General features: G+C 36.7%; 1 protein-coding gene across 1 annotated transcript; it reads right to left on the reverse strand.

Moving 5' to 3' along the window:
• Positions 1–7,235: 7,235 nt before the first annotated feature.
• LOC137743051 (auxin-responsive protein SAUR50-like) lies at positions 7,236–7,801 on the reverse strand. Its single transcript, XM_068482969.1, has 2 exons — positions 7,405–7,801; positions 7,236–7,285 (listed from the first exon to the last, which is right to left on the reverse strand). Exons 1-2 carry the CDS (start codon positions 7,799–7,801, stop codon positions 7,236–7,238), a joined length of 447 nt encoding a protein of 148 aa, XP_068339070.1.
• Positions 7,802–15,404: the final 7,603 nt, after the last annotated feature.

Genomic DNA, 15,404 nt, shown 5'->3' on the forward strand with positions numbered 1-15,404 from the left:
AGGTGGAAGATTTGGGAATTTATAGGAGATTCCAGACCCTGGGAAGGGGGGAGGTTAGGGTTGAGGTGGCTTTCCACGTGTTCGTCGGTTATAGGCGGTTCCATCCACACTATGTGGTTGGGTTGCGTATGCGGATGGGACTCCTCTTCGGCGTTCTGATTTTTCTGGTGAATGGACGGTGCCGTTTCGGGTAGAGAGAGCTTGGGCTGGAGGCGATGGGCCTATTCGATGTATTTACTTCAGTGATTTCAATTTTAGTCCAATAACTAAACCCAACAAAAACAAAACGCCTGCCGTTTATCTTAACAAAACAAAACGGTGGCGCTTTTTGCTCATAAATTTATTTGTTATAACTTTAGGGCAACTCAACCCCTAAAAAATGAGCTGGTCCAAAGTTCATTTAGAGCTGATTTGGTATTGCTGTGATTTGAAAAAAAATTACTTCTGCTGTGATGTGAGAATAAATTCATTTTTGCTGCTTCATGTTTTCAGCTTTTTTTACCCAAAACTCAGAAAATAAGCTTTTTTTAAGTGTTTACCAAACACATTTTTGAGCTCACCTTTTTTTTATACCCACTTTTTAGAAAGCACCTCAGTACCAAACCAGTACTTAATCCACCCAAATGAATAGTAATTGATTTCAATGAACAGTAAATGACCAAATGCATCTCCACCACTAAAAAATTACTACTGCCTTGTAGATGCTTGCATATGGAACATCTACAAATCAAGTGGATGAGATAGCGAGGATGAGAAAATCAATTGTTCTAAAGTCCCTGATGAGGTTTTTCTTCCCGCTTTTCAAATGTGTCGCCTTCCTATTGGTTAGAAGGATGTTGTGCATGACAACTTCTAGACTGGTTGGCACAAGTTTGTATATGGAACGATCTTTGACAACATTCCAACATTCCCATCTGTTGAATGAATTGTTTTTGTTGTTCGTATTGTACCAAGCTTGTGCTTGAAGTGTCTATAAAATGTGGGATAAGACAATATTATAAAATGCAAAGTGTAAAACAAATAAATAAATAAAAATATTGTCACATGATCCGCTAAACTTCTGCCACTACTTAGATTAATGGCAGCATGAGAGAAGGCGTTTTTCCAACAAGCAAGCGATTTGCTGAGTTTTTTCCAACGACCTTGAAAACCTTGACTATTTCTTGCGTATTTTTCAAGCCTATCGCAAAACGCTGTAGTAATTCTCTCCAAAGTTCTCACAACTGCATCTCATTACCCATAATCGGGTCATGAGTAATTTGAACCCAGCATTCATACAATGTAACATCTTCAATGACCCTCCAAGTTGCCATTTTTTGCACACAAAAGTATATGAAAGCTTCAGTTCGAAGTGTTGAAAATATTGAAATGTGGTGTAAGGGGGAAGATGATCCAACAATATCCTCTTTGGGTCCCTTTGGTGAGGATTCTGGGGATCTATAAATCATGTCCGTTCATCGTACATCATGTGGTTAGTTTTTGTCAAGTACTGTTTATGTTAATTTTTAAATTAAAATATTTAAAATGATTTCTAACCACACGATGTACGATGAACAGACACGATTCACGGATCTCCGAGATCCTCACAAATAAGATCCGGACTCGAAGATGATGGTTAGGTATTTATAGAAAAAAAAAATTCGTTTTTTTTTTTTTTTTTTTTGTATTTTTAAACAATTTTTAATAATTTATATTAAATTAATTAATCTGGATTGTTGGATTTGAAAAAAATTGAAATCCAACAGCCCAAAATTGGACATATGGCCAACGATAAGAATTCTGACTTTTTTTTTTTTTTTTATTTTTATGTTTTTGGCCAAAAATCATGGACCGTTAATGACACACCCCGACCAAGAATGTCCACTAATACCCCGAATCGAGCCATGTTGGCCGACATCTGAAAGGTGACGAAGCCATAAAGTGTGATAATGTAGAAAATGTGAATAAATTAAAATCTAAAGTGCCTAAGAACACGAGTGCACGGTGAACGGGTCTAGACCCATTTCACGCGTGATACAGAGCATTGGTATAGTACAGTAAGGTAAGATAATGTTTATACCATCATAAGAAGACATCTTTACTGAAAAGTGTCACAAATCCTCGTCGATACGGAACTCTACTGCTAGAACCTGGAGGGGTGCAAAAATAGAAAATGTGAGTGAGTGAAACAAAACTTTTCAAACCAATTTCAATTACCAAATGCAGTAACCCCTCGCCGTAATACCTGTATAATTTCCAGAAAATCATACTACGTAGAAGTATGAAATCAAATGTATACACACAGTAAATCCAGAAATATACCACTACTCAGCATCTCATTAGCAATATAGTTAATCACGTGCTTAATAACCCATACTAGAACGCAAGTCTGAAACATCTATGGTGCCCTGTACGACTGCACTCATATCTCATCAATCAATGCTAGCATATAAGTCGGGAGTCACCTATAGTGACTTGTACGTCTTATCCATATCTCATCAATTAATGCTAGCATATAAGTCGAGAGTCACCTATAGTGATCTGTACAACTTATCCATAACTCATCAATCAATGCTAGCATATAAGTCGAGAGTCACATATAGTGACCTGTACGACTTATCAATATCTCATCAATCAATGCTAACATATAAGTCGAGAGTCATCTATATCAATCAATGCTAACATATAAGTCGGAAATCACCTATAGTGACATGTACAACTTATCCATATCTCATCAATCAATGCTAGCGTATAAGTCGGGAGTCACCTATAGTGACCTGTACAACTTATCCATAACTCATCAATCAATGCTAGCATATAAGTCGGGAGTCACCTATAGTGACCTGTACGACTTATCCATATATCATCAATTAATGCTAGCATATAAGTCAAGAGTCACCTATAGTGACATGTACGACTTAATATATAGCTCATTAAACATCCCTGCACACGAGTCGGAACCACCTCTAGTGGTTTATACGACAGGACTGGTGTAAATAAGTACGCTCAAGTGTTACGATCACGTGAAGGCTGTACGAATAATCGCGGGTCATCTACGAGTCAGAACCACCTATAGTGGTTTATACGACAGGCCTGTGCATCTACCTTGAGTCCAAGGTGAGTGTAAGGTGTAGAAGGTGAACATCACACGAAAGACTATACCCTGGCCACGGGCGGGAGCACTAACATCGGGGTGCAGGTTTATGAGCTCTCAATGCATCTCAATATAACATGTACAACTCATGAGCAATTAGTACAACAGTGTTGGAGTTGTCTAACACATAAATGTAGTCATGCTATAACTCCATCGATTCAACTAATACCATAAACTCACCTGAACTTACCTGGGTGTCCTGCGTTCACCTTTGCACTTCAAAGCATTCACAATAATTATGTGCAGGTAATATACATATGGATATACCATGATGCAATCTAATACTTAACCATGTCATAACATTTTCAATTATATACATATATATAATATGACATAAAATGCATAAGCTGTAACGCCCTACTTCCGAACTATTTATTTTCGGGGATAATCATCGATGACAAGCCCAACTAGACACTAGTTTAATTAACTATCATTACTTACATTTCCTTACTTTAATTTCTTGATTCTTCACACATTGATTTATAACCAACATTTAACCACCAACACATAAGGTTAAACTCACATTTTACACCAATGTCCCTCACATTGTTCAATTCCCCAAACAAAGCTATTGTCTCAGTTATTTAATCTCACTTCTTGTATGGTTGCATCTAACGTCTCGTTAGACTGCCTACGTACCCTAAATAGGGATCAAGCCATTCGTAGTTCACGTATGTACTTCTAAACATTCACAGAAGGTATATGAAATATTCAATTTATAAACGTTTGTGGAGATGTCAATCTTATATATATATATATATACACACACACACACGATAGAAAGGAAAAGACCCACTCACCTTAGGTCCGCGCTATAACTCCCCAATACGAATATTGAGACGTCACGAACGATCTTTACCTAGAACAATTATTCAGTCACATCTCAGAACTCTTATCCATAGAACCTATAATTTACATAAAACACATCCCAATGACGTTCTAGAATGATTTGAGATCCATTGACTAAAAGTCAACATTCGGTCAAAGATTAACGGTAAGGTCCACAACCTTACGTAACTCAATCCGGAAGATCCGCATCTCGGATTTCCAATCCGAAACTTCTAAAGATCCACATTATACTTCTAGAACATAATACTAAAGTTTCATTACGAACTTACAAATCCAACAGTAGGATCTCCACCAATTGCCGATTCAAGTGGCGGTCAACGTTTTATTTTACAAACTTACGAATCCAATTTAGGAAGATCCGTACATCAGATTTCCAATCCATAAGTTTCTAATATTCTCAAATACTACATACCATAATGTATTAAACTTTGGTGACGATCCAACGGTTGGATCGTCAATTCATGCAAGGACCCCTTAATGGCCAACTAGGTGGTCAACTATGAAACTATATTAAACATTATAATTTCACTAAACAGATGTTAAATATGGAATCAGGGCTTCAAAATTAGCCTAGGAAGGTCAGGCGGAGTCTCGGCCCACGCGCTGCCGCGTGTGGTGGCCCGCCGCACAGTTCGCTGGAAAATTCAACTATTTCTAAAAATTACCAAATTTCACAAAAATAAATATCTCTGTGAGTGAAGCAACTTTCATACATGTGACCAAGGCCAATTTGCCCAGGAAAATTCCCAATTCCACGAAAATCTGTCGGAAACCCTATAAAGGGTGTGCTTCGATTCTTCCCCCTCAAAGTTCCGCCGCCCCTAAAACCTATTGGGCTTTGTTCAGGAGTTCAAGGGGAGTCTATTGGTAGTGATAATTGAATGAAATTGTTTCAGGTTTGGTGGATCTCAGCCAAGGATCCTCACGGCACCCATGGTTTCGTTGGGATGGTTTCCTCCAGATACAACCAAATTCACTATAATCTTAGGTGGAAAATAAAGAGGAAGGATAGTGGAATGTTTTCAAGTGATGAATGGCGGTGATTCGCCGGAAAAATCGCCTGCAAAGGCGTCGGAAAAATGTGGAGGAATTAGGTTGGGCACGGGTCAAGGATAACCCAACAGGTTCTTTCCTTCTTCTCCTCTCGTTTCCCTCCTTTCTCTCCTCTCTGATGGGTCAGTCTCTTCTCTCTGCTCTCCTCCAATTGGGCAACGGCCCTCTTTTTCCTCCCTTCCCTTTCTTCTTCTTCTTCTTCCCCCGATTCCCTTCTTCTTTTTTTCCTCTCAACCACACACATGTGGCATCATAAATTAGTGATATAAAATAATATAATATAATTAAAATAGTGATTCCTTTAACATGTTATCGAATTCGTAGCTCCGTAAAACTTTAATTGTAGCTCCACAATCACTTCTACTTGCGCCTATGCGTCTGTATCGTCGAGTACTTTAGGAATACATAAAAAAATATTTTGTACATCTCACTACACGTTGGTCAATGAAAGTCAAAACCTTCGCCTCTAGGGCATTTTCGTAAATTCACACTTTTAAAATTAAGAAAATTTTAAAGGCAGGGACGGGTTGTGACAGTTGATCTAGGAATTGGATAGCCCATATGTTGCCACGTCACTAGCCTTTGGGTTTGAAATTCAAAATTTTTTTACTGTTGCAAATCCAACAATTCAGAAAACTAACCGTAGGAAATCCAAATGCCAAAGACGTGTCACGTGGCCCATGTCCCGCTCCCCTTTAGTGATCCTGCAGTGTGGGGCCCACCATCTATCAGATGTCTGGAACGCGCGCCCACGCACCTGTCACAAAAAAAATATCAGGCCTTTGCTGAAGTCATGCTAGCATCAACATGACGCCAAATAGGCCGGTTCCTACGTCAACCCATTTTGGGCCAGCCTACAAACTGGCTTGGACTTTAGGCTGGCCTATTTTTAGGGGTGGAGAGGTTTTTTTGAGTGCCAACCTATTTTTTTAGGCTTTGGGCCGGCCTAAAAGATAGGATTGAAGTTGCTCTTATAAGTGCTTGACATTTTAATGTTACTAGAGTTCAAAGGCTTTTTTTAATGGAAAAGCATTTGACAATGCTTCTTGAATTGCATGTGTTTTTAAAAAAAATATATTTATATGGCTCATAAGTAATATTAAGTTTTTATATTAAACATAGTTATAATCATTTTTTGTTGTCAAATGACACTTTAATTGGTTTTAAAAGTAGTCTCAAACATGCTCATAGTCATCTTTATATGTGTTTTGGTGATGTCATTTGTCACTTTACTGTTGCAACAAAAGAGAGGGGGAGAGGGAGAAATGATTAATTAAAAGGAGAGAAAAAAAGGATGCGGAGATGCTAGTACAGTAAGTGTTTGGTGTTGTTAGTTGAGTCTTTCTTCAGGTGAAACAATAGTGAATACTAGTAAAAATGCCCCCACTTCACTGCGGATTTTGAATTCATAACCAAAATTTAACACATTCATTTTTAAATTAGACAGATGCTTCAACTTTCAATCGCCTTTTTCTTTTTAATTATTATGTCGCACTATGAGGTTTTATTAAATGTGATTTTGTTCACTTATATTGTAACACGTGAATTATTTTTAGAGCACATATTTCTGTTTTTCAAAGTCACTTTGTTTGTATTTAGAGAACCTAAATTTACCACCATTATGGCCTTTACCCTTCCTTCAATGGGGAATTGCAAATTTGAGATATAAAAGTTATATTTACATCTCATTTTAGTTTTTAGGTAGATTTAAATGTTCTCTTTCAATGGGAGAGATGTAAATTTGAGATCTCATATAATTTTCTCTTTTTAATTAGTATGATCTGTCATCAAAGGATGTAAAAAAGAATGTAAATTTAGGTTTTTATTTACATCTTCTAGAGAAGATAATTAATTTACATTCCGTCGTTGAAGAATATTCTTGCAAAAAAAAAAAAAAAAGATATAAAATATCTATTTCAAGGCATTTGGCATCTCTCCTTGTCACTGGAGATGCTAAGGCATAGATTTGAACCTTCATAATTTCGAAGAAGGAGAGAATAGGAAACAACGACACAATTTATGATCAAACTAACCCACCCATAGGTGAATGACATGTCGCCAAATCAATATCATGATAACTATGACCCAAACGTAATTATTCCTTAAGAGCTTTCATAATAATAAACCAATTATTGGCATAATGGTGTCACATAAGCACTTTTTGCAAGCTAGAGAATATTAACAAGTCCACCACATTAATTTAAACAATGTCAAAACTCCTCTGCCTCTGCCGATGGATAAATTTACTCTCTATATTGAGAAACAAAAACAATTTACTCAAACAAAATGTAAAATATGGCAGAGAGACTAACTTATACAGCCTCACCAAAATTAAAAAAACCAGTTCCGTACCATAGATTTATAATAACCCCAGTTAACATCACTAGATGAGCCTCTTTCTTCCTCCTGCCATTGCCGATCGTCTAATATCTTCTCGAGCTCGCTTGACTGGCAAGGAATGGATAAGGCACCTTCGTGAACAAAACCATACTCCTCAGCTGCTTGCTCCAATAGCTTCAAGAAAGTTGAGTGTGTCAAGTAACTCAATGCCACCACAAATCTCTTTGGTTCATCTCCTTCCACCGCAATCACAGCAAAGTGGCCCTCCTTAACATCTTCTGGCACAGTCGTTGAGTCGCCATCGGAATAATTTGACGATTTTGATCTTCCCAAAGATAGACTTCTTCGTAGCTTTTCCACTACAATTTTGAGCTTCACAGTGCTCTTATTCTTCTTGCAAGTACTTGTGGTTCTAGACTTGGCCATAATAGTTTCTTCTTGTTGATGTGTTGGACTGATGGTATATTTGGTACGTTAGCTCACTTTGTTATATAGAGGGTTAAGGGGGGTAAAATTGTACTGTTCCCATATGTACAATTTGTGACATAGCAAGAAGCTAGAAATAACACGTTGTTGCTGATTTGTATCAATCGGAGGGTGGGGGGTGGTTGGGTGGGTGCGGCGAGACCATCCCATGTGATTGTGGTCTGACTTATGTCTTCCAATTTACCATGATACGTCCCTTTTGAATTGTCATGTCAACCTCTTCCTCTACCAAAATCATTAAACGGCACTTCTACTTCTACTCTACTACCTCTGATCTTTTTCCATGCCTTCTTAGCTTTCTAGTTATATATGCCGTCCCCCACACCCGTCCCCTCCCCAGCCCATCCGTCCTCCCCTGGCCCCCTTCCCACCCCCATCCGTACTCCCCGCCAACCCGTCCCCCCTCCCTCCAACATTTATTCCTCCCCCCTACCCTTTTTATGCCTCCGCTAATGATCATTATCCCATTCGAAAATGCACTTTCTGTCTTGCGGCTTGCGATTCATAAGACTATTGTTTTATCATTTCGACAGGTTCTCCAAATGTACAACGTGGATATTGTAAACAAATATCTAGTATGCACTCGAAGAATATTAGGGGATACAACCGAATTTTCCATGATTGAAACTTAACCATGTTCACCGCAAACCCTAAAGACATACTAGTGCACTTTCAAACTATTTGAATTGGACAATTCAAGAATCAGTTAGATTGTAGAGATGCATACTACATATACACGCACACCCAGCAAACTCTCAAACGAATCTAAGGTTTTCCTAAATTTATTATACGAAGTTAATCAACATAATTAACTTCGTATAAACGGTTGGGGAGATATGGGTGTGCGTGTGTGAGAGAGAGAGATAATGAAATTTTTTCTGCAAGAGGAGAGAGCAGCGGCGAGGGAGAAAGAAGAAGGCACAAACCTTTTTAATGAATAGGGTTTTGCCCGACGAACTATTTCGTCTAACAAATATAAAAAACCATCGAGCAAAATATCGGTGGTTCTTTTATAGGTTATTGTGGATCTTTGCCCAATGTTTTCACCCTTGACCCGATGAAATGTGTCGTCAGGCGTTAACATATTATGTGTCATTTTTCTTCCTTGGCGCCAAAGTATATCGGACGAATATTATCTTACCCTGAATGTTGACTAGCTAGCGTTAACTAACTACTGTAAATTTTCATTGGGCAAACTCCATTGACCTAATGAAATATGGTTCGTCGGGTCAAATCTAGTTGGACAAATACTGTTTTTTGGTAATGTGTGTAAATATTTGGAGCACTGTTTCTAAAAATTCTCGTCTAGCGCCACCTAGGTGCTAGACGTTTGGCCACCACTCTGATTAGTGCCTAGGCGTTTAAAAATTAAGAAAGTGCACCCGCATAGGTTGCGACTCTCACTTGGAGAGAAAATCGATAACTTTCATTTTGCATATATATTTTTTTTAATAAAATGTAAGAAACTTGTTGAATACTAAGATGAACACGCATTATATTCTTGTGTGTCCCATGTTTTCAACAAGTTCTAATACTTTATAATCTATATGTCATTTGATTTTACAATTTATGTATCCCAATACAATTATGTGTTTTTAAAGTATAAATAGACACTTATTTGTCCAATATATAATAAATTTACTTAAATCCGCCTAGTCCTCCAAGGCCCCACCCAGCTGCTTAGGCGCTAGGCCCCAGCTAGCCGCCTGACTAGCACTTATCATCTTTTAGAACCTTGATTTGGACTGTTGTTTCACATCATAAAGCAAAAGGACTTTGCATGATCTTATAAAGAGTTGATTACTCTACAACCACGTTTTCTGCCTAGGACTGGGATGGATTAGATTGGATTTATTAGCTCACTAAACTCCAAGTATGTTAATGAGATAACTGGGCAAACTTTTAAATTTTGTCCAAGTTGAAGTTAGACATAAATGATGTTTCACTTGATAGACCTGGAGGGCATGCGCATGCTTAGAACAAATTGAGCACATGGAGTACCCAAAATTTGACACGGATTCAGCCTCCATCACACAAATTTTTTGACGAGTGAAATGCATGTCTAAATATATAGTACTGCAGTAAACCTGGGGTCTGTGGTTCTTGTTGAGTTTTTCGACTTTTTCGACTTTTACGACTTTGTCTTCATGCATGCATTCCACAAATTCATCGTACGTGTAAACTTCTACATTAAATAAATATTTTCTTTTTCAACATGGAGAAGTTTTTCCATGTCCTCGCACGTGGCGATGAAGGGCATCCGCAGTTGAGTTAAGTAGTTAACAGTTCAGGATTTGGCTTTTGCGTCCATCTATGATTGTTCTCACGTTATTTTTTCATTTTGTTTTATAGTGTCCCATTGCTTTTAAAGTTTTAATTTTTTCTCAACTTGGTTCCCCCCCTATACTCTGTTTTTTTTTTTTCTTCTAAAAGTTTTAATTAAAACATCACAGATAATATCTAGAGTTACTATGTTCAAAACGACAAACTTGACTAATCAATTTGCCGCGGAATTAGATGTTCAACTTGGCTTCTCCATTAAAGTTTTGTTTTCTTTTGATCTATAAAATTTGTTTAAAATTCATCATGTAATGGATTTTATTTAAATTGGACTGGAGATATGTGTGATGCAGCTGTAGTTATCACTTGGACATATATATTCGTCCCATGTGGTGTGCATGATATAGTCCCTACGGACGTGAAGTTCTGCTCTATCCACTGTCCTTTTTGTCCTTCCCCACCCCTGGTCACTACATATAAAAGTGTGGTCTGTCCTCAAACTACATATAAAAGTGTGGTCTGTTCTAACTTTCGGAGGAAGATTTTCTCTTCTCATAATCACTTTCCTCATCTCTCTCCTCTTACTTGAATTACAATTAAGTCACATTAACATTTTATATTAATTTTTTTATAGGAACAAAAAAAAATAAAATAAAATAAAATAAAACAAAACAAACAAAAAAAAGCAAAGTGTGAGAGGAGAGGAGGAAAAGGGATGGAAATAGGAGGGGAGTAAATCCTACATTCTAAATTTTATAATTCTAAAAGGTGGGAGCCGTACAAAAAGGAACCAAAGCTTTCTCCACGCGTATCAAAACTCAGAGCTCTATCAATAGATAAAAATGGTGTTGACATCATGCTGACGTCAGCTTGCCGAAGGTAGTAGGTTGAGCTTGTGAAGGCTGGGCATCTGGGTTGGCAGTGGTTGGCCCACCACTTGCCCTTGATTTTATGGACTGCTCAACATTGTTGCCTTTGCTCTTGCCTTCCACCAACTAATGGAGATCATATTAGAAAATAGGGCAACAATTGAAATGTGTCTCAACTTTTTTCAGCACAATAAACCTAGCATAATGTCACTTCTTATTTATTGATCTAGTATGATGAGTATTTTTCTTCACTTATAAGTAAAATGTCCTAAATTTTAATGTTATGAATAATAAATTTGTAATCAATTTATTTCTCCCACGCTTTAGTGTAAAATTTATCAATGAAAAAACCCTAGCATACAATTTTTCAGATTTGTAGTCTTATTTAGTTGTGAAAAGTAATTCCATAAAGATCTTTAAGATTTTAGGACCATGACATATATTCATGGTATGAATTCTCAGCTGACTCTACAATCATCAGCTTCATTTTTCACAAATACAAACTTCATCCATGGAAATATGTTTAAGAAATTTATATACAAATTATAAATACTTTTGAATTCATGACTTGATATTTTGCTTTTGTGGGATCAAATCTAGCTGTCCAGGTAGATATTTTGCTAGAGAAAGACCAACGATGTGGGTTCATAAGTGACACATCATCCCATCATTTAATTAAAGATTGACTAATTATTGGAAAAGATGTCAACATAGGCTTCATGTGTTTTCTAGGAACCAAACTAAACTAATTAGGGTTGCCACACAAGGGACCGGACAAACAAAAGGCAGCACTTTGAGGTTCTTCTTCGAATTATTGTCTTCTGTTGGATGAGAGGGCTCTATAGTTTTGATCAGTTTGAATGCTATGTTTTAAGGGAGATACTGCTAATTGAGGGAGTAAAGGCCAATCAATCAAGAGACAAAACACAAACATAACTTGCGTGCGTGCTTGCAAATTCATTTCCAATAAGTTCTGATATTATTAAAGTGAAGTTATTGGCTGGTATCTTCGTCCAATTTATAATATTTTGTACATTGCCGATATTTTTGCGATCATGTATATTTAGCTGGTACGATTGGTACTCGATGCCAAACGATATTTTCCCTTGTAAATTATTTCAGTCCAATTTTAGGAGTAGGAAAAGGTTACTTAGGAAATAAGAAACTTTCATATTAAGAGTACGTAAACTTATAAATAAAGTTGGCAATTGAAATATTTAAAACACATCTAGAATGCTTGTAGAATTTTCAAATACAAAGTAGAGCAATTAGATTGTCTGATTAAACAAGAAGGTTCCATTAAATTAAAAGAAACAATGAGGTCCTGCATGCATATCCGTGAAATTTTTTTTTTTTTTTTTTTTTTTGTCAAACGAGATAAATTTCATTAATTTTAGGGAGCTTTAATGAAAAGGGTTTTGGCCAACAAATATTTAACCAAAAATCATCCCAAAATATTATTTAACCAAAAGGGCTTAAAGTTTAATAAAAAAACCATCCTCTTCTCACCCTTCTCTAGCTTAAGCGGTGCAAGCTCCGCACAGCACTTGGGTTTTTTCAACTTCTCCAACAACGGCAACCCCAACAACAACATCTTCGGTGTCGAGTTTGATGTCTTCGAAAACCAAGAGTTCCAGGATCCTGATGACAACCATGTTGGTTTGGACATCAACTCCCTTACGTCTAATGCTTCGAGCACCATTGGGTATTGGAGTGGCGGACTTGATCAAGATTTCAACAAGTTGAAGCTCAACAATGGAATTAACTATCAAGTGTGGATTGATTTTATGGGCTTGAGAATTAACATGACCATGGCTCGTGCCGGTGAGGCAAAAACAACCAAATCGAATTCCTCCATTTCAAAAACAACCAAATCAAAGTTGAAAAAGGAAGCATTCATCGAAATAAAGCCGCCGAACACAAGTTCAAAGAAGTTTAATGGCAGAAACTGGTGAAAAATGTCTGGGAAAAAAAAAAAAGAACCAAAACATAAAACTATTTTTGGAGGACCCAAAACATAACACTGTTTCTGGAAAAAAAAAAAAAAAATTCAGATACAGTGTTTGTTTTGTCTGACACAAATAAACAATGTATCTGAAAGAAAAGAACCAAAATCCAGAAACAGTGACTTAAATTCCAAAAACTGTAACTTAGATTCCAGAAACAGTCTATATTTTAACCTTTGACTGTTTATTTTCTTTCGTTTATCAGTTGATTATATTTAAGAAACAAGGTGCTTAATTTGCTTTGAATCTAAATACAGTGAATTTCACTATTTCTTTTCTAGCTTACATTTAAGAAACAGTGTGTCTATTTCATTTGGATCCAGAAACAGTGACTTAGATTCAAGAGGTAAAGTAACTTAGGTTCCAAAAACAGTGACTTCAATTCCAAAAACAGTGTTACTTAAAATCCAAAGACAGTTTATTTTTACAGTCCAGAAACAGTGACTTGTCGTTATTATTGAATAGCATGCAAATCTCAAATTTATTTTCTGGAGAAACAAACGATGAACTCCACTAATGAAGAAAAATTGAAAAACAATATCTCGAATACACTATGAATAATAACGATGATCACATTTCAACGAAATAATACAAAATATAGCATGAGGATCTATATTTTTGTTTCAAAGAAAAAGAAGAAGGTTTGCAAAACAACGGTGAACTCCATTAACAACGAAAATCTGGAACTCAACCTAAAAAAGTTAGGGGTAAAATCGACAAATCATAATTTATTATAGTTGGGCCATTTTTAGTTGGATTACTTTAATATGAGTATGTATTAATCATTAAACAAAACTTACAACATGTTTTTTTTATTAAAACTAAAACTGTTTAAGTCTTTTTCATTAGTTTTTCTTTAATTTTAATACTTAAATAGAAAGTCCAAAAGCAATCCAGACACAAGCATAATTTAACCGTAAATACAACAGAAAAGCCCAAAAAGACCAAGTCCACAATAATAAAACCCTAGATCTAGAAGACTGCAGACTCGACCACACCAGCTAGCTTGCCATCGCAGATCTGCCACCACCACCAAGAGGAAGAACTCACGAAAAAATTGGATGAACGGAAAATGGAGGTGAGTGAGCCATCCGTGCAAAAAGTGCTCCCGTAATCCTAACAAATAGTACTAATAAAAGCACATTAACAACCATCAAATACCAAAATGCGCTACCAAGAAGAGACATGCGATGGGCCAAGTAGTAGAAGTCGGCGGTGAAGGACTGACAACGGAGAGAAACATCGTAGCAAAAAAAGGAACATAAAAGTCCAAATCTTAGACAAACTCAGAGAGGTCCAGCCAAAAGCTCTAGAATTGAAAAGTAAAAATTGAAGGGCCAAAAATGGATATGCAAAAGCCAAAGAAAATGAGGAAGGATTAGCTTGGATTGGCAAGCAAGGGGAGCCGCCACGGACCCCCACCCAAAAGTGGGAGTCGGTGGCAATAAGGGCGGAAGAGTCGTATGATTAATCCTGTCATGCTATTAGAACACAATGCTAAATTGCTAATTAAGGTCATACGTAGTTGCCACAACAGTTGCCACAACAGTTAGATCGGACCTCCGCATGAACTTTTTGACTAAATATATTATTGACATTGCACAACGAGCTAATATTTATATTGCAGAATTTCCCACCATGAAACTGACAAAAAAAAAGTTGAAATAATGATTGGTTAATGAACAGAATTAAATTTTGGGTTTAGAAACAAAACATGTCAATAGTGATGGCTCGCCCTGGTGATCAGGACTACCTTTTCCATTCGCTGCATCATATTTACTCTCTTTTTGTTCGGAAGTCCTCACACTCACCCTCACATGGTATTTTAGTTATTTTCTTTAACTCCATTCCCTTTTCTATAACTCCCTCTACTATAATGTAACTTTAGGGGCACATTTGAAATTCACCCCACAACCTCAAAATGTATAAATGAAATAATCAAATAAAAAATGAACAAAAATATAGGGGGGGAGATATCTTAATCCACCCTATTGTAATTAAGAAGTTGAAATTTTTGTTTGATAAATTCTTTGGACTTGTCTTATTTGCCCTTAAATTTTCCAGAAAAAAGAAGGAAGAAATTAACGAAAAGAATACCACATCACACGAGAATGAGTTTCAAAACCACTAAAAACAAAAGAATAAAGTTCAAGGACGAAAATAAAAACATGACCTCGTTTAACCAAAAGAACAATGGACCAACTCTTGGTCTAGTGGAGAAATTTTTATGTAGCAAGAACATCACGTCGCGTTGTTTTAGGCACACTTCTATGGTTCTCTCACAATGGTAGGCACTATCACAATTCACAAGGTAACCGATGGTCTATGTAGTCCAAAAGGATGAAAAAGAACCTCTTACAGTCGATAAATAATCATTAGCGAATCATA

This window comes from Pyrus communis, chromosome 8 (assembly GCF_963583255.1).
Source record: "Pyrus communis chromosome 8, drPyrComm1.1, whole genome shotgun sequence".
NCBI lineage: Eukaryota > Viridiplantae > Streptophyta > Magnoliopsida > Rosales > Rosaceae > Pyrus > Pyrus communis.